The 23356-nt window shown below is 37.1% G+C and overlaps 1 protein-coding gene across 2 annotated transcripts; it reads right to left on the bottom strand.

Annotated features, from left to right (window-relative positions):
* Nucleotides 1-880: 880 nt before the first annotated feature.
* On the bottom strand, nucleotides 881-22872 carry CPSF3 (cleavage and polyadenylation specific factor 3). 2 transcript variants are annotated; one of them, XM_009639785.2, is made up of 17 exons: nucleotides 22742-22872; nucleotides 21968-22065; nucleotides 20987-21115; nucleotides 19329-19506; nucleotides 17576-17665; nucleotides 15806-15956; nucleotides 13349-13524; nucleotides 12828-12986; nucleotides 11943-12089; nucleotides 10748-10900; nucleotides 10226-10334; nucleotides 9365-9463; nucleotides 8063-8157; nucleotides 7395-7482; nucleotides 3958-4027; nucleotides 3266-3362; nucleotides 882-1035 (listed from the first exon to the last, which is right to left on the bottom strand). In XM_009639785.2, the coding sequence occupies exons 1-17, from the start codon at nucleotides 22826-22828 to the stop codon at nucleotides 934-936; spliced, it is 2028 nt and encodes a 675-aa protein (XP_009638080.1). In that variant the 5' UTR covers nucleotides 22829-22872; the 3' UTR covers nucleotides 882-933. The 2 variants fall into 2 exon arrangements, with proteins under 2 accessions (XP_035751231.1, XP_009638080.1); XM_035895338.1 differs by lacking the exons at nucleotides 21968-22065; nucleotides 22742-22872 and having other exon boundaries at nucleotides 881-1035; nucleotides 19329-19474; nucleotides 20987-21110.
* Nucleotides 22873-23356: the final 484 nt, after the last annotated feature.

The following is a 23356-nucleotide window of genomic DNA, read 5'->3' as shown; positions in this document are numbered from 1 at the left end:
GACACTTGAAGAGGTTGCCCTGAGAGGTAGTGGAGGCCCCATCCCTGGAAGCATTCAAGGCCAGGTTGGATGGGGCTCTGAGCAACCTGATCTGGTTCGGAGTGTCCCTGCTCACTGCAGGGGGGTTGGACTAGATGACCTCTAGGGGTCCCTTCCAACCCAAAACATTCTATGATTCTATACATTTGAGTATCACATTTCTATTTGAAATTCTTCTCTACACACTGTGGTTCCCAGTGCCCCATTTTCACTTTGCCCAGGAAGCCCCTTTCACCGGTGCTGAGCGCCAGGGCCATCAGCAGGAGCAGATCTCTGCTGACCGTCACAGAAATCATGACAGGAGCCAGTTGCCCTCCAGGCTGTTACAGGCCATAAGCTCGGACGGCGCTTGAAGGCAATTTCGTTCATCCAGTCCAGTTAATGGCAATGCCTGCACACATAGTTTTAAAGCTCCAATTAACCCCGGTATGCAAACATGGATTCCATTCTAAATGTGTTCAAGCCCCTTTTGACTTCAAGCAGACGCAAGCATGTGGGTAATTGCTTCCTTGACAGGAGCAAAATTATATACAAGCTTGATTCTGAACATATGCAAACCCAAAATATCCAATTTATCCTCCATCTGGTCGTTAATCTTCAAAAATACAAAACTCTCAGATAGATAGGTTAAGAATTTTTTCTTATTTCTTGTATGTGCACATAAGAAAAAGGAACATATGCACACTTTGCCTGATTTTATTACGATCTATATGCACAAATATAGCTGCTATAAGGTTGCTCATCCATTATTTTAAATAACTCAGCAGGTTCACAGTCACAGAACTGATAACGCTTGACTTACTGAAGAAAAAAATTTTATTTACTCTTACAAAATATTCCGAATAAATTCAACTCTGAAAAGATTTTTTTCTGTGTCCTAGGTATCTACAGAGGTCAGTATACCGGGCTGAGGGCATCATAAAGCCTCTGTGCAGCCAGTTCCACCATTTCACGAAGGGATTCATCATCTTCGCTTCCTGGCTCACAGTCAACTGTCTGGGAACAAAAAAAGCAGCACGTTAGAACAACTAGCCCTTCATATTCCTTTTCAGCATGTGAAGTATGCTCATAAGGGGAAAGGAAAAAGTAGTCATGCAAATTGAAAAGAAAGATATAAAGAGCAGCACTGTAGATTTTAAAAGGGTCTGCCAACACGTAGAAGAGTTCAGAGGAGACTTATGCAAGTCCTGCTGAGGAACAAGAAGCTTAATCTCAAGTTTTATGTTTGATTAATAACTTGTTTCAAAACTACTATGTAAAATGCATTAAGTTCTGCAGATTACATTTAATTCAAAATCAAATAAAACCATACAAGGTTGAGTCCTTGGAGATCTCATTTGATTTGTGAATTCACCCGCACTGTATTAGGTTAATACTGTAAAATGTGTGCATTCATCACAGAGGTACAGGCATCTATAATCTAGGAGTCTCCACATCGACGTTCCCACACCTATAAGGTAACATTTACATCAAAATAAAACCCTGAAGAGATTAATTTATCACTAAAAGAAGGCTCCCTAGAGAAAGATGCCCACCCCAACCACGCAAGCTCATCAACATGCAACCCAAGCCCCTGACCGCTCTATCTCAAAAACAAATGGCAGCATTTGCTTAGTAATACTATTCTTGATCCGAAGACTGTACCTTCTCTAATTCAGTGTTAACTTGTTACTCTTCCCAACAAGTAACTCCCTTCAACCATAAAGGGTTTTTTTGGGGGGAGGAGGGAAGGCATTTGAAACAGCAAAGATGCATTTAATGTTATCTAACAATGCTGTTAAAAGCACGTTAACTGCAAGAGCACCATGGTAAGAGCTAATGTGGAAAAAATAAATCCACGTGTCCCACCACACAGTCAGATCTATACTAAACAGTTTTTTATTTTAAAGCTATGGAAGTTTTGTAAGAAGACACATATGCACGCAAAGAAGGACAGATCTTTCTCCTAACACTGGGTTCACAATGGCACAAGCTTGCCGTTGCCAACATGGCATGTAAAATGTGTGTTACAAAGACACACACTGTTGCAGTTGAGTTGCCATCAGGGTCTCCATCAGTACACAAGTCTTCTAACAATAATTACATATATCGATGTAATATTACATGAAAATGAAACCTAACCTATTGATCGAGCAGTATGCATTTTTTCCAGTCTTGTTACTTTTTTCTCTATTGAAAGAGCTCCTTTCATCAGTCCTGTGTTTTTCTGTACTATGTATACATGGCAATGTAGCACATGTTTATTAAAAACATGAAAAAAGATGACACAGCAAGCATCGTGTGTTAAGCACAAAACTGTAACTCGCTATCCTCTTACGATAACTAACATCCACCTGTTCTGTTCCACTAGGTAACAAATTTTGGGCAGGGATCTACCTTTTGTTCTGGGCTTGTAGAACACTTTTTGTTGCGGTCCCTAAGGACAGCATCTGAGAACCGCTCCAGTGGAATATATTACTACTGTGAAGAGTGGTAACACATTATATAGTTTTAATATGTTATTAATAATGACAGAAAGTAACACATTAAAATGCTTAAGGACACAAAGGACACAGTTTTAGCCATTCTTTACAGTTACAAATTGTTCGAATAACCAGGTGTGCTAGCTTCTTAAAGCAGCCTTCTGACACGCATGACATCCAGTTCTGAATCTAGCCAGTAAATTAATAAAGTATTTCTTTTTATGTATATTTCAGGCTTTCAATTTAGCTACAAAAGGATCAAGATGACCAAAAAATTTTATTAGCATCATTGATTGTTCAATTATTCAGACCAGAGCCTATGTTTTAAGAGCATTAAAAAAAAAATGTGGGGATTAAATCAGTTTCTCCTCTACAATTTTTCTTTATTCATCTTTATACAAGTAGAGACCTGCTGAAAAATACTGGGTTTTCTTCCAAATTTGCCACATTTGTTACATAAACTTTGCTAGCATTTTTTTAACAAAGAAAACTCTCTAGCAAATGCTTCTCTAAAGAAGCTGAGTAAGCTCAGCTTGCAGGCTGGATCAGTATTTCACCCAGAAAGACTGGGTACTGATCGGCAGATGAGAATGGCAATGAAATTAATGGAAAGGGAATAGCCTTAAGCTGTTCTGGTACCAAATACAAAACCATTTCCTTAGCAATGGGTACAGGATATTCTAGGCAGCGCTGTACACTAGACCTGAGACTCACCTCTGCTAGCAAACACAGTGCACGCAAAAGCAATGCTCTGCTGTACTTACTCGAGTGTCCAGTGAAATGTTTGCTGTCTTTCCATCAACCGTGACGCAAAGGATAGAGCCATCTTTTGAACTCACACAGTCTTCTCCAAACATATCCCTAAAACAAAGATCTAGGCGTGTAAGACATGGCCAAACAGCAAGCTTATGGGTTTTTTTTTATTAATCTTAGGCTTCCAAAGGCATTTTGTCAGCAGAGTACTTCCTTTCAGCAACCATTATTTAACCCATGCAGATGTAATTAACAAATACCAATGTAAATTACTATGAGAGTGGGTGTCACGTAACAGTAAGTATTTTACCAAAAAAAAATTTCATCATAAATGAAGGGAAGGATTCCTTAGGTAAGAGTTCTACCTAAATAACAGAACATACATCAGATTATGTTTTAAGAGAGAAGTGATCCAAACTGGTATTTTCATAAGCATTTGTAGCATCATTTTGGGAGATAACTTCAAAATTCACTTCTGGAAGAAATAACTTGGCCTTACATTCAAAATTTTTATGATGCTGAGAACTTTTTTTTATGGCACCTCCTTCTTTATTTAATTCCTGGCCTCCACAGAAATTATACTGAATTAAATTTGCCTGAGGTATTTTTAAGTAACTGTATCTTCAAACTGTATTATACTAACATTCTTGTATATACATGATTAACAGTGATCATTTTCCTTTAGAAAAATATGCCAACTTACTGAAGCATGATCTCCATTCTCTTCCTATACACCTCCATATCTACTTTTTTGGAAATCTTAGGTACTGCAGCTGAAAAGAAAGCATCATTTTACTTTCACAAGCATTTACTGGGAGGGAAAATCGGCTAATTGATACAATCTGGTTCCTAATTCACTTTCATGATAAACAATCTAAAAGCTATGTAACATATATATGTTTAAACATATTATAAAGAAAATGTATTAAAAAAAAGACAGAAGAGGCAAGGAAGCACATACGTTTAAAATTGACATTCCCTGTACTTATCACTTTTTAAAATAGTCAACTTTGCAAGTCTAATTCTCACTTCTCGATTCTCTTTTTTATTCTTAACACTCATTACTTCTCACATTTCCTTTACTTAAAAGTGAAAATAATCCACTTTCATAATCCCTCAACGTTCTATTGTTATAGGAAAATACTGCATCATGGAGGCCAGGAGCATGCAGAACATACATAAAGTAAAATCAGACAGCAAGTGCGAGTAGTAGTAAAAGGCACAGACCGTCCTGGAATGCGTTTCAGGATACAGAGTTTGACATAAAGATAGTAACACTAGTTTTATACTTGGTTTCAAAATCAAGAGATAGTTTAAAACTAGTAATTTGATTTTGAAAATTTAAGTATTTGATCATTAAAGGAGAGAGAAGTCTATAGGAAGAGCTAGTTGTGAAAATCACTCAGTTTCACTGATGAATAAACAAAGCAGATCTACAACTGGAGTTCATTTAAAAGAAGGCTTTTTAAAAACTATTTTTTGAGATTTCTAAATAATCCGAAGAGTTCAGAGAACTGAACACAATGGTAGTTAGAATAACTGAGAAAATCTTTGAAGAACTTCATAATTGCAAGAGACCAAGCAAGTCCATCTTAAAAAGATACCTTTCCTTAGATAAGATGCAGTAACTGAATGTGCTAAGTAAAACAATTTTATATTGGAAATGAGGTAAGAGTAGGCACATGCTTAACTGAGCAACAATAACTTAAGATTTTTAAATTCAATCACTTGTGATCCTAAAATACACAAGTGGAAGAAGTATCTGGAATGTGTTAAAAACCCCAAATAAAGGAAAAAATCCTGCAAGTTGCCACACCTGACATTAGCTGATAGAATCACCAACATGAAACAACATGAGAAATAATGCAAAAAGGCATATAAAATAGAGGAATTAATTATGGGGGGAAAAAAGCTAGATATCGTCACTAGCAGATTGTACAGATAAAGTGGGGACTACCAAAAGTTGGGCCAAGTCAGATATTACATTAAGAATTAAAAAAAATAGTGAAACAGTATAACATTTTTTCCAGCCATATAAAGAAAAATGGAAGGGAGGGGGACGAGGTCAAAGTACCATTCAAAAATAAAATTTCTATTTTTGGTTAGTTTCAGTAGAACAGAACATGAGGTCGTAGCTAGAAGGGCTGATATATACTGAAAATTATTACAATCAAGATAAGAAAATTACACTCTGAACTTGCTTAGATCAGGGGGACTGGAGGAGCTCTATCCCAAAACAAAGGAAGAACCACTATGTGGATTTATAAACTCAGGAGAAAGAATTCTTAACAGATTTTTTTACTCGGGTGTGGGACTAAACACCTAAGGAAGAGTGATAGCTGTTTTATATATAACTACAAAATAAATAATAAAAATACAAGAGGAGTAACCCAGGGAAAATAAACACCTATTTGTCTAAATAGCTCTAGTGCTTTCCATGCTGGTTTGGGAAGAAAAATCTACTGGAAGTGCTATGAATAAAACGTCATATGGGGTTCGTAAGAGACAGATCAAGCCAGATTCCTCACTACCAGTCTCTGCTAATTTAAGAACATCATTTTAAGGATAGACCTATACCATCAGACTTCAGTAGAGCATCTGATACGGAATGACATGAAAAACCCTTAGGTAAGACCAGAAGATGTGGAACAGTACAGGGTTTTTAACATTGGCACTGGTTAAAAAGGAAGATGATCACAGAATGAGTTAACAGAGGCTGAAGGGACGACATGTATGTATAGCACAGGATCCCAGACTGCTTTCAAGGCTTCCAGGTTCAAGCATACACCTCAGATGTGCTCTGGTTCATGTCAGAAGGACCTCCTCACCTCCTCCCCAGCACTCTATTTTCCACACAAAGAAAAAACAGGCACTAAGGTTACACGTGCCACTGGTCCCCTATTTAAGGGCACAGAACTTACCTGCTGGGCATTACAGACACAGTTTATGAGTTTTTAAGGTGTGACTTTGGGATCAATTTAGTATGATCACTACTCATATTGTCCTTTTGCTGAATAAAAAAAACCCAAAAACCAAATGGTATTACTTTTACATAACACCTAGGGAACAGAATTTTGGGTTCTGCTTGCCTGACCTCATCCAAACTGGAGGTGGAATAATGCTGTAAGATGGATTCACAACTGACACTTATGTCAGCAGGTGAGCAAGTGTACACAAAGGTAGAATTTAATAAGATATTTGTAAGTAAAATGGTAATGTATATGCCACGTAATGATGCAGGTAGTGTCAAAAAAGTGATTTCAAACCCTAGACAATAGGAAAAAAAATCCCTTATCTTATTTTAATAAATAATTACGATATTTGTAAGTAAAATGGTAATGTATATGCCAAGTAATGATGCAGGTAGTGGCAAAAAAAGTGATTTCAAACCCTAGACAATAGGGAAAAAATCCCTTATCTTATTTTAATAAATAGATTAACATTAAATTATCTGTGTTACTGTGTTGCCAAGCTGCCAACATTTATCCTCAGTGGCCAACCCAATATTCAATATGTGCTCCAGATTGTTAGCACAGTGACATTCATGTTCAAAAGCAAAACAGCAGAAAAAAAAATATAAACTATCATCACTAGTAATCCCAACAAAATTGCTGTGATTCTTGAACAGCAATGTCAAACCCAGTACCTGATCACTACCCAGTAATATTACTTGGTTACAGGGTCTGCATAAGTGTAATTGTGAAAGTAGTCTGACTTTTTTCCAGCATTCTCTACCTAACTCTTTCTTATGTACAGTCATAGGAATTCCACTCATGAATGGTAATTGTAACTTTCAAATGAGAAACTGAAATATTTAAATGAGGCATCAGAAATTGTTTATACACAAAAATCTAAAGTGAGTAATATTTAACTTATGTTAAATAAAGTTGTATTTTCCACAGTCAGCTACCAGCTGCCATAAAAGAGAAAGCTTCAGCAAATGAACAGGTTACAAATAATGAAGACCAAGTTGTAATTTTGTTTTTAAGTAGCAAATCTTACTCCCTAAGAAGTTTCATAAGGAGAAGAAATACAATAGTGGGATTGCAATCTATTACATGGCATTATATCCCTCTAAGATTAATATAAAAAAATTAAGAAGAAACACCTCAATTAAATAAGCATACACTAAACTACTACCTTTCTGTATTTTGGGATTCGACTGAACTTCCAGTATCACTGTTGTCACGGTGTCTGCATACATATCATTAGCAGGATTTGCCACCCACTGGAAGATAAAAAGAAAATTCATAATTTGAGCCTGTTATTTGAGCTGAATAAATAATGCAACATAAAAACAATGCAACATTCATTGCATTCTCCTATTTGCTTTTCTCTGAATTCTAGCTTCAAATGAGTGTTGTACTTTTTACACTGAACTATTAACTATTCTTAACTTGGTATATTCCAATAACTTCCCATGAAAAATCCAAGCTGTTGAATGTTTCTGAACACATTTATCAAATAGTTAATAATTACCACAATTATTCGGGGGGGGAATATGGGGGGCAGGAGGAGGAGCGAAGATCATTTGACATTATTTCCAATTAGTATTTGTCAAATTAAAAAAGGGCACCAAATCTGCCATCGTGCTCTTGAGTCACAGCAAAAAAGAAACGAGCAGTGGCTAAATGAAACAATATGCATCAATGCAGGACCATAGCTCAAGGGAAACTGTTCTAGCTTTCATTCTACTTGTCATCCGACAGAAAGCTACTTAAAACTTTTAATTCTGCATGGCATCTATATGATACTATTTTGTAGAAACTGGAGAACAAAATACTTCTTTCTCCCTCACCAATGCCCACCTCAAGGACTACCATGCCTGGTTCCTGGATCACAGTAATATTTTTGAAAACCTTCAAGGCTGGTTTTTGTTGGATTTCTATTTCTTCTACATCACCTAAGAAGCGATAACAAATGGTTAGCAAGGATCAAATTATACTGAAAACATGACTAAATTTAAATGCATAAGAAAACAGGTCATTTTAAGAATGCGTGATTATCATTGCAACAGCTCACAGCAGCTCACAATTAATTTCTAAGCCTGAAGTGCACACTCTCTTCCCTTGCCTGACAAAATTATTTTCTTTGGTCTGGACTGCCTCAGTTTTTTAGTATGTGATATTGGTCACTTTACTTGTTTTGAATTCTCATAGTTGACTGGCTTAGTACACTGACACGTGTACACCAATGATAAAACAAATGAGAAATTTAGTGCTCCATTTGTAGAATTAACCAGCCCCTCCTCCTTATACCCTCAAAGGATAACCCATTGTTTACATAAGCATAGAGGATAAAGCAAAAGCATTTGTGTGCCAGGTAGTGCTGCTGAGACGTGAACACCAGCTGAATACAGGTTCTCTCTTCACTGGTGATATGAATTAGATTCTGACACTAGAGACGAAAAAAAACCAATCCCCATCTTTGCATCTGGGAAGGGATCCTGCGACGTGTGTGTGCCTTTAATGAACTGGGACAGGAGCTGCCCCTATCCATTAAAAAAGCTAGACAGAGGCACTGGGGATCACACCCGTGGCAGATTTAAATGGCTTCTGACTCAGAAAAAGCCAACACGGTTAGATTCTTGCCTCTCGGGGAGGGACAAAATAGGCTGTCTGTCACAAAGGAGGACGGAGCTTTTGTTTTTCTTAATTGCACGGCATTACCCATTCTATTTTGGGGCTAGAAGTAAAAGACCAATTAATAAGTTTTGCATCAGAGTGGCTATTGCACTCACTCTGGGGGCTGACAGGAGACAAAAAATCAGTCTAGGAAGTAAAAGACCAATTAATAAGTTTTGCATCAGATTTGGCTATGGCACTCACTCTGGGGGCTGACAGGAGACAAAAATCAGTCTAGGCTCTGTATTACTACATACTCATGATTTTGTAGTACAACTACAGTGGAATCCCCCAAAAAGCATGTGTCATACTCATGAACTGGATCTGGCAGAAGCTGAATAATCCAATGAAAGTTGTAAAATATGAAACAAACTGTGTCACTTCAGTTACTGGCAAAGAAGTTTCCACTCAGAAGACCTCTGGCGACTATAAGTTGTTTTAAATCTGACTGCTATAAATCATGACCACATCTTTCCAAATACGCACCGGTAAGTTTTTGTAGCTGATAATAAAGTAGATTAAAAGGGCCAGTATATGGAATGGCTTGTGTCTGTGTTACAGTGCTCATCGCCAAGTCTGTGTAATCTGAAAGAATTTTTAAAAGTATGTATTAAAAATTATCCCTTTGAATTTGCTTCCTAAAAAATAAAATTGTCACTATGTATAAATAATGGCATCGGTACATTCAAGACAGAAGGTTGAAAAGGGTGGTTTGTAAAGAGGAGAGTGGAGGGTCTGTTGTAAGATAAATAATGTATTTGTGGTTAAGAGACCGGCAAGAGCTTGTTACCTTATCATACCCATTAAAGGCAAACAATAAACTAGGACAGTAGAATTGCTCTCCCTCAAGATCTGCCAACATTACTACTCCATTTAATTATGCTTCTATTTTGAGAATAGATCAGTTTCTTTAGTAATAAATAGCACAGGAGCAATACACGATATTTTCACTGTACTGCAGCTTTTCACACTAAAAACTGATGACATTTTAGGAACTGGCAGGACAATTGATCAAGATGCTCTTCTGTTCTCACTGGCATGTTTTATGCATATTCATACAGAGGAAGAAGTTTTAAGTAACCATAAGGGGAAACGGAATTTTGCTTCTTTTCTTTTACAGAAAGAACAGAAATATTTTTAAACTTCAGTGGACAAAGAATTGAATGCCTTGCTTCTTACTCCAGCAGTTCAGAGCTTTTGGCAAAACTAGGCTGAACTAACCCGAAGATATTCACTAATTGCTTATCAAACACAGAAAAAACCCCCAATATTGTATGTGTTTTAATAACAGAACAAGGATACCGTAAGTTTCAATTACCTACTGAGCATATTACTGTCTTTACTTACTGGAGAGGTCACATGGAGAAAGGATGTGATAGTTAAAATTTCTTTTAACTAGAATTCCAGAAATTCTCTGTCCTTGCTCTGGTTTCTTATCTGCTAAAGATCCCATCACCTGCAAAGAAAAAAACCCACACATAGTACAACAAGGCAATCTGAAGTATGCATAGCTTGAAGATGACTATGGAGATGAAATATAGTTTCCTTAGAAAAATCAAACATTATATAAAATTAACTCTGGAAATAAAGGAAGGTCAGAATAACCAACAAACATTCCAAGATGTAACATAAGAAAAAGCTGGAAGAGTGAAGAGTCAAAAAAAAAAAAAAAAAAAAAAAAGCAACCAAAAAACCCCCAAACCAAACCTCACATACAACACTAAACCCAAAACATTCACATACTTTGAGTCCCTGGAAAACATACCCAATCCGAAAGCAATTAAAAAAATAGAGGCTTGGAAGAAATTGTGTAGTTTTTATCCCAGAGGAAAATACTGTTGTACAGATAAGAAAATACTAATTTTATACCTTGGCAAGTTTTTCTCCTCTGAAGTTTAATGTCACAGCTTCAGTATTCCTAGGATTATGAACTTCTATGTGAACTTCATCATTATCCTCATATTCCCGTATCAATGCTGCTTTCAATCTGGCCATTTCGTTCTGCTCACCGTGAACTAAAATCTATAGAAAGACAGTTTTCCTTTTAGCAGAAGCTATTTGTCCAACCAGACATTTTTAGTAAGTGCATTATCCAAGAAAACTGCCATCTTGTACCTCATTTTTACAAAAATGTCATTTCATGAGGTCACAATGTAAGAAACATTAGCTCAATCATACTACATACAGTTCTATGTGTATCTTTGAATTCTATGCGTGATTCAAAGGCCTAGTTTTCAAGGCCCTGAGTATTAGTAGAAAAATACATGCAAATAAGCAGAATGCATTACAGAGATTCCATTTAACTTTTCATACACGAGCACGTTACATTATGAAAGGGAAGTATTAACTTAAGTTCAATGATAAAAGTTACAGTTAGCTCTACATTTTTGTGTCTGCATGTGGATAAACATACGCATAATGAACATGCAATTCAGAAAGTGTGCTTATTAAGTTCACAATTTTCTTTGCCAAGTTAAATCCTCTTTTCTTCCGCTATGATTTGTTTTATTTCTTGTCTGTGTTTACACACCAATTCTCTCCCAGTCTCAGCAAGTTTCAGATCTTAGTCCCCATTTTCACATTCTGGTCCTTCACACCTCCTGCTCCCTGTGATTTGGTCATGCTTTTCCCCTCAAGCGCTGCCTTTGTCTTTTGCTGCCTGTTAGATGCCTTCTTTCAGACTGGCCTACTCTTTTTCAAACAATGTTTTCTTCTTTATTTTGGGGTAAATTCCAGTGAATTATTCCAATAGCAGTGTCCCCAACTTAATGTTGTCCTATACTGTATCTTATTTGCACAAAACACCTCTGAAACAGGTTATGGACCACACCGCTTTCTTGAAAATCATTCCCAGATATCCCACATTCACATGCAAGTTGAGAGCAAGTTCATCTTTATTTTGCTAAGGTAACATGATGAAAAATGGTTACAATCTCCACCTTTTATTATTCAAAGCACAGAGATGCTGGCTACTGACAGACACCAGTACCTGCCTTGATGACTCAAGGCTGGGAACTGGTTTGATGAATCCCACCCTGGGGAAATGGGCAGCATGTATACTAACCACATGTGGAGGTTTCAGGGCCCGGATAAATTCACTAGTTTGTTGATAATCTGTGTGAGCAGAGAAAGAAATGTAATCCACAGACATCTTCAGTGGGAGTTTTTGCCCTGACATAGTTGTGATCTCTTCAGGTTCAGACATGATGTGCTAGAAAAAAAAGAGCACTTTAAATAAAAATTTGAAAGCCTCCTTTACATTTCAAAAATCAATGAAGTAATATTGGCAGCCAGATGTGAAGATCTGAAAAAAATCTCTCAAATTTCACAAGACACACACTCACAAATCAAAAAAGCATGCACAACACACATCATTTAATTTTGTGCATCCCCAGCAGATCTAGGAGTTCATTCTTCATACATCTCAAATTTGCATTGAAATTATAACAAGTGTGTGATTTCTGTCTCTAAAGGCAAAACTAAAAGCTCTGGTTGCCCTTAGCTGCTGGAATTTGTAAGGAAGGATTTCATTCTCTACAATCAGAGAGTGGCACAACATGCACAAGGCAGCATGATCTCTGACACCTAAGTAGTGTTAGATTTAGTATCGACTCCTCTGGGATTAGGGTTAGGGATCCCATCTCATAAAGTTAAATGGTGGAAGGGTCTAAAGATGAAGAAAAGTATCAATCATTCTTTCTCATCGCAAGATAACTGCTCCTAGCAAAGATTATTTTGTATAATATCACTGGAAATGGCCACATGCAAATTTTCCGTATTTTTCCATAGTATTAGCCAAAAGCAGTTAGTTTTGACTACATAATTATGTCTACCTGACAACAATCTTCTCAGTAAATCCAAATAAAGACACTTGCTACTAGCCAATTCTTTTCAAACATAACATGCGTACTACTTTGTATTACGAACTTGTGGTGCACTAACAACTCACCTTGGCAAGCGTTCCTTCAACACAGTACCCTGCTATAATGACTCCATTTCTCTTATCCGTGCACCAGCTCTCAAACAACTCTCTGGATAAGCCACTCTGCATCATACCTGGGGAAGCCATCACAACACTTGGGCCAATATCATCAAAATGATCCATACTCTAAATGGACAAACAGTAAGAATATCAGTTACCATCTCTCACTTAAATAAAGGACAGCCCAGCTGCACCCTTGAACAATGTACAAGTAGAGCCCTATGTTCACAGATTATACCCCATCCTCATAAAAAGCACCCTTTGCAGGAAAGTTCCTCCTACTGATGCCCATAAAGAGCAAACTATAAGCACAATGGAAGAAAAGCTGGGGCATAAGCTCCGCTCAACCAGCCTTCTGAACGTTGGGATAGCAGATAACTCGGATATAAACCTGTATCTAATCAATCAATCTACTGGGATAGCAAACATGCAAACTGTTCAGCAAATATGAACTCTTCTTTTGTAAGACAACCATATCTCAAGCTTACCTTCAGATTACTAATATGCTTGAAAACAAATGGATTGTTGATGTTAATTTGCTTGCGGATTTTGTCATTCATAGCATTGACATACGTCTGATAAACGGCCATACATTTCTTTGCCAAAGAGGAGGCGTAGTATATAGGGATATCATGGAGTTCAGGATGATTTTGCCAGTATTCATCTAAAAAACAAAAAACAGTGAAAAAGAACAAAAGCCCCACCAACCAAAAAACCACACGACCCTGCCCACAGCATTGCCTCCAAAATGCATGCTTCTCAGCAATGTCAATACTTCTTGTAAAACAGATTTAGCAGTGGGGTTTTTCATTTTTATTACAAAAAATCAAAATCACAGACTTCTTTTTTTTTTCCACCTGCACTACTAAAGAAAAAGCAATCACCAACTAAAAATGTATACAACTAGTACAAACAAACATGCAAACAAACACGAAAAAGATAAACTTTGGGTATTTTTGGCAGGTCAAATTCCAATCAATCACCAACTTCACCTACAATGTACAAAGTATACATGATACTACACAGCAATAAATGTGCATTTACGACAATGCAAGTTTTACCACACCACTGTGATAAAGCTGAAACATTTCTGTCAAATATGAACTACACATCTAACAGCTAGGGACATCTGCACATAGATATGCTGGTGAGAATTCACAATATCAAAGTTCTGTAAAACAAATCTATGGAGTTCAAGGTGTGAAGGTATAACCCAGGTATCAAGCCTGACCTCCTGTATAACACCAGCAGTTATATTTTACAAGGTTAACTGAAACAAAACCGGGAAAAAAGCCTCCACTAACCACAACTTACTTTATCACTGATGACAGCAGCCATGACCTTTACTGAACACAAAAAAGAGATCTAAACACAGCTAAACAAATGTAACTTACTTGTTTTCCCACTTGGATACCATTCTGCTAGTCTAAAACATATTTATATTGCATAAGTGAGGAACAATCATCCAAAAATGGAAGTACCCTCTTTTGGATATATTTGTACATTTAAAATGGTATGACTTTAAGCTAACATTCTGATTTGCAGACAAAGCTTTTCAGAGCACGTCAGAGAGGCTCACTGCCATGACGACCTTAATAAGCTCAAGTGTAAGGTGGAAACAGCCAATGAAAGATAACCAACAGCAGGACTTAGAGTGACGTGAAAAGACTGCACCCATTGTCACAATTTTCTATACCATAAAGCAGCATTTTATTTTTTGTCAGACACTTATGGAAAGAAGAAAAACAAACACAGAAGCCTGCAGGCTCAGTTGTGTAGGCATGTGAGATGCAATTGCATTTTCTACCTAATTAAGCATCCAATTGCATGTCTAGCTCTGCTAGATGTATTTTCAAGCTTATCTTCAGGAAGTCACTTTAATATCTACACACAGCAAGGAGAGGCCAACAAATTACAAACTAATGGCTACACAAGATTTAAAATGTTCAGTTTTTATCTCCTCTATAAAATAAAAAACCCTCAATCACTGATAAGTAGCAAATAATCCAACAACATTGAATACCACCCCACGCCTAGATCCAATTTCTTATTAACATTTGAATAGACCAGTAACACATTTTGAAAACATACTAGTTTCTAATGTTGAGCTAAACAGAAATGGAAAGTGAGAAGAATTTCAAGTACTTTAGGTAATAATTTAGATTCAACACCCCTAAAAGTAAGTATTTTAATTTTGAGATAGTTATCTTCTGATCTTGCCAGCATTTGCATGAGCAGAAAGACTAGTGAAAAATCACCTGACATAGTACAAATTAAATGTGCTAAAAGGAAGCAAAGAAGCCTGGAAATAATTTATTTAAAAACTTTTCTCTGAAGTACCTTGTAACAACTACTTACAAATTTTATGTGAAGTGGCTTGTTATGATCATGTATAATTTTTCCCCCCCCCCCCCCCCCCCCCATTTTTGCTTTTATTACCAAAGGCTACTTTGCCTTCCCATTATCATTAGGACTTCAGAAATGCTAGAAGTGTCTGTTATGGTCTTCTTAGCTTTTCCTCTAAAGATTTCTTCATATAGGTTTGTAAATTAAAGGGCACAGATAGTGAAACTTTTGAACATAAATGTATCTTTTCCTAGCAATATTGTTTAAATAGAACAGTCATGTTTTGATTGCTTCCTTTTCAATCTCTGGTAATAGTTTCTATTTGCTGAAATCCCAGTACAACAAGATTCAAAAGTCAAACATATTACAATGCCATTACCTTTTCATTCTAGGTGTCCTTTCTGCTCACAAAGCAGACTGCTTTGGTTAGTTAACTGGGTTTTTTAATTTGAACAAACAATATTACATACAGTAATTAACATGCTGAAAAATGGCTAAAGAGTTGTTTAAAAAAAAAAAAGATCATTATACCTGCACATGAAAACATTCTCATCTAACTTGATATGCCTTCTATTAAGGGCAGCTGGGAAAGTACATACCTAAAATTAAAAGTAGTTCTTGAGCTCGACCCAGGGCAAACACAGGAATAAGACCTCTACCTCCTCTATTTACAATGTCGTGAACGGTATTACAGAATCTTGCCTCTCGCTCTTCCCTTTTTTCATGAATGTGAGTACCGTACGTGGATTCCTATGTACAAAGAAACTAATATTAAAAGTACTGACACACACACTAATTCCTGATCTTCTCCTCTCAAGCCAACAAGAGAACGCAAAAAACATAACATGTTGTTACCATGCAGGGGGTGAGGGGTAAAGGGAAAAATCAAAACCACCCCAAATTCCCAATAACCACCCCCACCAAGATAATGAAGACTTCTCCTCACCCAGGTCCCTCCCAGCAATTTGGGAAGACAGATCAGGTGTGGGGGGGGAAGTTGCACTATTATTTTTGATCCTTCTTTTAGGAGTATTTAAATTTAACAAACTTATTTCCCTAACTGGAAATGCTGCCACTGCTTTGATGAACAGGTTATCACATTAACATGGCTCACTAGTGGTACATGTGCCATGGTTTAGAAAGACCTAGTCTAAAATATAAGAATTACACAAAATACAAGTTTTTGATGTAATTTAAAATGAAATAATTATCAGTTACAGAAAGCAATTAGAAGGGACACAAAGAATTAAATAGTTTAAAGCATTACTCTGAAAGATCTCATTTCCAAATGAAACAGTTGCTTTTAATGTTTCCCCATAGCTTCTGATTTTTTAAACATGGATTCAGAATAAAGCCATTTCGCTCAGAAAACAAAACCAAAAAAATACGGAATAGCACTCAGGGCACCTCCACCCAGGACAAATTCTCAACATAGCTGGAAGTAGGTTAGAATCTGCTAGAGAAAGGTATTTGGCTAAACTGAGGTTTGTACAATACACCTAGCAAACACAAGCTGAAACCCAGTAAATCTCCCATAAGAGTTGTTTATGTCTAGAGGCTTAAGGAACTTCATCAGAAGGACTGTAAAACAAAAATTAGACTTTCAGTGAAAAGAAATATTGGAGCGTTTTGAACACCTAAACATCTGGATATTTAGCACAAATCACATACTACCATTAAATCTCCACTGTCTTTCTGATTCCTTTTTAGCATTAATTAAGTAATACCCCTATGTTTATTGCGCTGGTTTTGGCTGGGATAGAGTTAATTTTCTTCATAGCAGCTGGTATGGGGCTATGTTTTGGATTTATGCTGAAAACAGTGTCGATAACCCAGGGATAATTTTGTTATTGCTGAGCAGGGCTCAGACAGAGCCAAGGCCTTTTCTGCTCCTCACCCCACCCCACCAGCAAGGAGGCTGGAGGGCACAAGAAGCTGGGAGGGGGCACAGCCAGGGCAGCTGACCCCAACTGACCAAAGGGATATCCCACACCATATGACGTCATGCTCAGCATATAAAGCTGTGGGAAGAAGAACAAAAGGGGAGAAATTTGGAGTGATGTTGTTTGTCTTTCCAAGTAACCATCACGTGTGATGGAGCCTTGCTTTCCTGGAGACGGCTGACCCCTGCCTGCCAAGGGGAAGTAGCGAATAAATTCCTTGTTCTGCTTTGCTGGTACACACAGCTTTTCCTATTAAACTGTCTTTACCTCAACGCACGAGTTTTCTCACTTTCACTCTTCTGATTCTCTCCCCCATCCCACTGGGGGGGAGTGAGCAAGGAGCTGGGTGGGGCTTAGTTACTGATTGAGGTTAAACCACGATACTATATAATTACAAGCTTAAAGAAATAATTTTGTAAAACTTACAATTATAAGAATATCAGGTTTAATATTGGGAATCTCAGCTGCCATCAGGTGTCTGTCTTCCTGTCTTGAGAAATCACCTGTATATAAAAGCTATAAGACACAAAGAGAAGCCGTTATTCTGATTACAGGTTCCACCAGGTAAGCAGTCGTTAAAAAGCTGCTTAAAAAAATATCATTCCTATACAACAAAGAGAGTTTTAAGGAATTTATGATAAAAAGGTCACTTGACTTTAACTAAAGACTCTTCTGATGTGGACAATGCTTACAATATTAGGTCTGTAGTACTATTGTACTACAACACAAACATTTTAACCAGAATAAGTAAAGGTATTTCAAGCAGTACCTTAACTGCAACAGAATTAGGTAAACAATTTTTAAGATTTTTTTTTTTTGTTTGGGATACAAAGGTGCCATTTTCAGCACTTTGCATACATGTACTGACCATTAAGAAGTAAAAGTTGACATAACAGAAAATGCAGCAGGTACTAAGTGGAAGTACAAAGTAGATAAATCAGCATTTATAAATCAGAATGTAAATATAATGAATAATCCAATAAAATTACTTTAAAAGAATCCTTCTAGATTTTCTGATACTTAAAAAAAAGCCTGTAATCTAGCAGATTCTCCAAACTGAATGACCATGTTCCCCATTGCCCCAAGAAGTAATTCGTAACTGTTCACAATTTTTAATGGATTCTTAACTGCAAGATGGAACACAGCTGTGCCAAAAAAGATGGTTTTAAAACTCAACATTTTTTAGTTAACAATCATTCCACTGATGAAAATGTGACTAATAACAAAACGTGTAGGCAGCAGCAGCAGATAACTGGTCTACAGGCAACCTGCTATCACATCCCTCATTTTCTTCACAGGGTATTAAATAAAATAATGGATGTTAAAACTCAATCAGTTTGAGTCATGCATAGTAAGAGGGAAATCTTTCTCCATCATGCCTTAATCAGAAAAAAGAAAAAGGTAGTCAGATATCCAAATTTTATATTAGTCATTGTAAATTCAGTTCTATTTCTACACTTTTTTTTTTAACTTTAAACTTTTAAAATTCTCAATCATTATAAACCATGAACAAAGTCCGACAAGAGCAAGCCTCAGGACCACCATCTCTCTTCCCTCTTCAAGGCTGTATGAAACTTTCCTTGGGCAGTGATTATCCTACTGAACTCCAATTCATGAGATTAGTTTCGAGTATCTGGTTTTGACACAGTGCTGCCTGTGATTATATGATGACTTATTTAATCTCTCTGTGCCTAAGATCAATAATAATCCTATTTCTTTAGGTACTTTAGCATAATAGTATTATGAGAAAAATGTAACTCGTGTACTTTGACAAATGCCATTTAAGCACTCAGACAGCCAGACATGGTAAATCAGAGCTACAAAACCAAACAAACATCTGTTTATAGCTTTTACTAAAATGCAGCTTCCGTGAGACCGCCTCAGCTATCAGCCATCTCTGAGTGGACCAGCAAGGAAAACTACATGTTTACTGGTTCCAAGTCTGAGTCATAACTCACTCCCATAAAGTCCAAACACTCTACCTGGTTCAATATGCATGTCACATAGTTCTCATCAATGAGAAAATACGTGATCTAAGTCAAGGCCCCTCACCTTGACTTGAGTCCAAGTCTATTTGACAGCTCCAGCCACAGTGGTGGGCTTAACCGACAATAATAAATAATTAATGATTAAGTTAGAATTCAGGCTTGATTTCAACTTTATAATAAAAGGAAAATACCTTCACACCAGCTATTTCGATCATAAACATGGCTGCTCCCAGAACATGGCCTGCGTGGTAACACCAGAATTTGATTCCTGCCACCTCTTTCACTTCATGGAAGTTGATGGTCTCAATCTTGTCCATGCTTTCTTCAAGGTCTGTTTCTGTATATAGCATGTCATCCGCTGATATATTACTGGATATAAGTGAAATGGCTAATATCAGCTCATTTTACCAGCTTAGATTATATAACAGTTGGAAAAAAATGCTCCTGGATTTTTTCCCCACTAAGAATCCCATTCAGCCACGCTACATCTCCTACATTACAAATCAAGTCCAGGTACACTTAAGCAGTTAAAGCGTGTTTCTTTTGAAAGACCACACTAGAATAGTCTTTTCAGTTCACTATCTGCTCTGTGTTTGTCCAAATGTACCAACAGATTCCCAGTCCTGGACAGAGGTTTGACACTCAGCTTGTAAGAGTCCTCAAAAACCAAACGACGCTTTCCCATTGTCACAGAACAAACAAGTTAAAAGAAGACTGTTTATCACGTTTCTGACCCAGACCAAATCTGTTCTGTTGAGATATGCTCAGGACCATTGCACTCACATATAAAAGATGTGTCAAGGCACGTAACAAAAGAAAAAAAAGAGGGAAAAAAACTCCAATGTGTAAGTAACAGCATTCTTTGTACATTTGCTTACATTTAATATTTAATTTGACCATGTCCTGAAAAGTGAATTGTATCTTTAGGGGCTTAAAATTCACTACTTCTGTGAAGCTTAAGAAAAAATATAGACATTAAAAAGCGTAAGAACAAAAAAGCATCGTAAGAGAGACAGATGGGAAAAAGAAGAGGATACTATTAAAGGTCCAAATAAAGCAAATTAAAAGAAATGAAAGAAGGTTTTTTTTTTTAATAGGAAATTATTTGAGAGACACATTATCCACAGGGCAGTAAAATGATTCATTATCTCTAATCTGATTATAATGTTGTTACTTGTGGCAACATTGTCCTGGTTTTGACTGGGATAGAGTTAATTTTCTTCCTAGAAGCTGGCATAGTGCTGTGCTTTGGTTTTAGCATGAGAAGAATGTTGATAACACACTGACGGTTTAGTTGTTGCTGAGCAGTGCTTACACCAGTCAAGGACTTTTCAGCTTCCCCTGCTCTTCCAGGTGTACAAGAAGCTGGGAGGGGGCACAGCCAGGACAGCTGACCCCAACTGGCCAAAGGGCTATTCCAGACCAAATGACATCATGCTTAGTATATAAACTGGGGGAAATCTGGCTGGGGGGCAGCAATCGCTGCTCAGGGATGGGATGGGCATCGTTTGGCAGGTGGTAAGCAATTCCACTGTGCATCACTTGTTTTGTATATTCTTTTATCATCGTCATAATTATTATTTTCTCTTCCTCTGCTGTCCTATTAAACCATCTTTATGTCAACCCACAGCTTTTACTTCTTTTTCCCCCCCGATTCTCTCCCCCATCCCACCGGGGTGGGTGGCGGGCGAGCGAGCGGCTGTGTGGTGCTTAGTTGCCAGCTGTGGTTAAACTACGACAAACATCCAGGTTCATCCAGCCACCTTTGGTGGCTTCATCTTAAGTTTCCCACTGGGTACATATGTGAAACAGTTAAGGAGTGGAAGAGACAACCCATGTGTCATCTTACCTGACTTTGACATAGTCTGAAAGAAGCCATCTGTAAATAGCTTTTGTGGCATGAGTCATAAACGTCCTCCCTTTAAAACTGGTTTTCTGCAAAAACCATGGTAAAGCCCCACAGTGATCTAAATGGAAACTTAAAATAGACACAGAAATCCAATTAATACGTTAATATTACACAACACTAATATAGAATATATGTCATGTAATTCACAACTTCACTGGATTAACGTAGCATCACGAAAATCCAGAAACTGAATTTTCAACCTTGTTGTTAGCTACGCTGGTCTATATTCTGTATATTAGTGACTAGAAACATAACCAAGAACAGGTAAGAATAATACAGGAAATTCTCCATTAATTGCAAAAGTTTTACCCCTATAATCTCAGAATTAACTTTTCTGTAATTTACATATAAATTTAGGCAGAGAAAAATAACAGGAACCAGGAACACAATAAACATCTAAGATACAAGAAAGCTAACAAACGTGATCCTAAGTTTGCATGTAGGACATTATGGATTAAAATGTAATAAAATAATCTTATTTGGCTGCATTTCTAATGTTACCTACCTTAAGGAAGTACATTTAGAAATGGCTCTCCTTGTCCCTCTGCCACTAAGCAGTATTTAAATGACATTCAAGCTTGCATAAGTCTCTGAGAACCTTTTTCATTCAAAGCCAACAGCGCAAAAACCACAGCCAATACTTTTCAGCAGTCTTTATGTAGAAAACTCATTCTAGAAGCTGTCACAATGGTGTTAAAGCAGGCCAGGTTATAAAAAAGTCAGACATCACAGCGAGCTCCAAGGAGAGTTGTAATGTCAAAAGTGGTGGAACATCCTTAAATCAAAAAAAGTTGGAAACCAAAATTTTGCCGTGCCATTATCATCTATGTAACACCTATTTTCAGCCTCTACTACCAGCCTACAAGTCAACACAGCTCAGACCATGACCTCAGTATATTTGTTCTTTTAGATGCCACTTACTGACTAATTAGGAGGAGATCAATCTCAGCAGGATCTATCAAATCAATGTAAGGAAGAGCATCCATTCCTTCCAGTCCAGGATGGATTCCACAGTCAAGCTGAAAAATGAAAGAAGGTTAAAGCTTCTAACAGAACGCATAAAAAACTCTCTTCCATTTTGGTCTAAAATAGTTACTAGTGACTAGTAACTTTTAGCATCATACAAAAAAAGTATTTTTTCCATAAACACTGCTTTTAGCATTGGATTTCACATCTCAGGCTTCTGTCTAGGTGACTTATCTCCACTGGGAATCTGAACACCTTTCAAAAGATCCCAGTCTTTCTTTACAGTTTTGTACCTATGCAAGCCTTCATACACACTTCAACAATACCTGAATATACAGAGCCAGTGTATGCAAGTTATTTCAGCCATCACCTGAGAAGACAGATGGAAAAGGGATTTAAAGAGAACATGTATGTGTTTACATGTGACTGTTTACACATAACTGTAGGTAAACATTGGCCTTAGGTTCCACTGAAACCTAATATGTGTAAATTTTAGATTCTACACATAAGACACATACATTCTGTTTGGGGATATGGATTTATTTTAAAGGGCAGCCTCTGTAGTGCCCACTATCACATATGCTACATTGTTCCAGAAAGCTACAAACTCTGCCTCCTCTAGCACAGTGGCCAACTGCAATGAGGAGGCTGAATTCAACTGGTAATATCTTTCTGTGATCTGAAGTACCATAATGAGAGGGCATACAAATACATTCACACAATAATTACCATTATTTTTCTTCCTTTAAACTCCAGAATAATGCACGATCTTCCTACTTCTTGGCCAGCACCTCTGCAAAAGGATAGCAAAGTCATCAAAATTAAAACAACCCACAAGGTATAGATGTAACCATATACTGGATGCCTTTAGTGGATTATTTTTCTGTGTAGAAATGATGACAGCACAGTCCTTTTAAGCTCAGGTATTTAAAGGAACTGAATAGTTAGATTTATCTCAATGGAAAGTAGATCCTATATAACACTGCAGGAGTAAAAAGAGTCTGTTTTGGGAAACGATTTTGGTCTCTTCTTGGTTTTACTGCATGCCCGCACACTCAGCTCCTAAAATGACACAATGAAGTGAAAGTTTAATTAAATAACAAATTAGTTTGGGCTGAAAAAACTGAAGCAGCATCAAGTTGTCCGGAAGTCGGCTCTTGCGATGCTACCAGAAACACCTTCAAATTGCATTGGCGTCTTTACCAGAGAAACAAATTCAACTCAGAATATTACAAAACACACGATGCGACTGACGTACAAAAGGGCAAAAAAGAAGATTTTGCTCAGACAAGACTTCAATATCATAGAATCATAGAATCGCTTTGGTTGGAAAAGACCTTTAAG

Source organism: Egretta garzetta, unplaced genomic scaffold, assembly GCF_000687185.1.
Source record: "Egretta garzetta isolate BGI_Z169 unplaced genomic scaffold, ASM68718v1 scaffold15, whole genome shotgun sequence".
Classification (NCBI taxonomy): Eukaryota; Metazoa; Chordata; class Aves; order Pelecaniformes; family Ardeidae; genus Egretta; species Egretta garzetta.
Note: the sequence above shows the minus strand (reverse complement) of the source record. Positions and strands in the feature narration are given on the sequence as shown.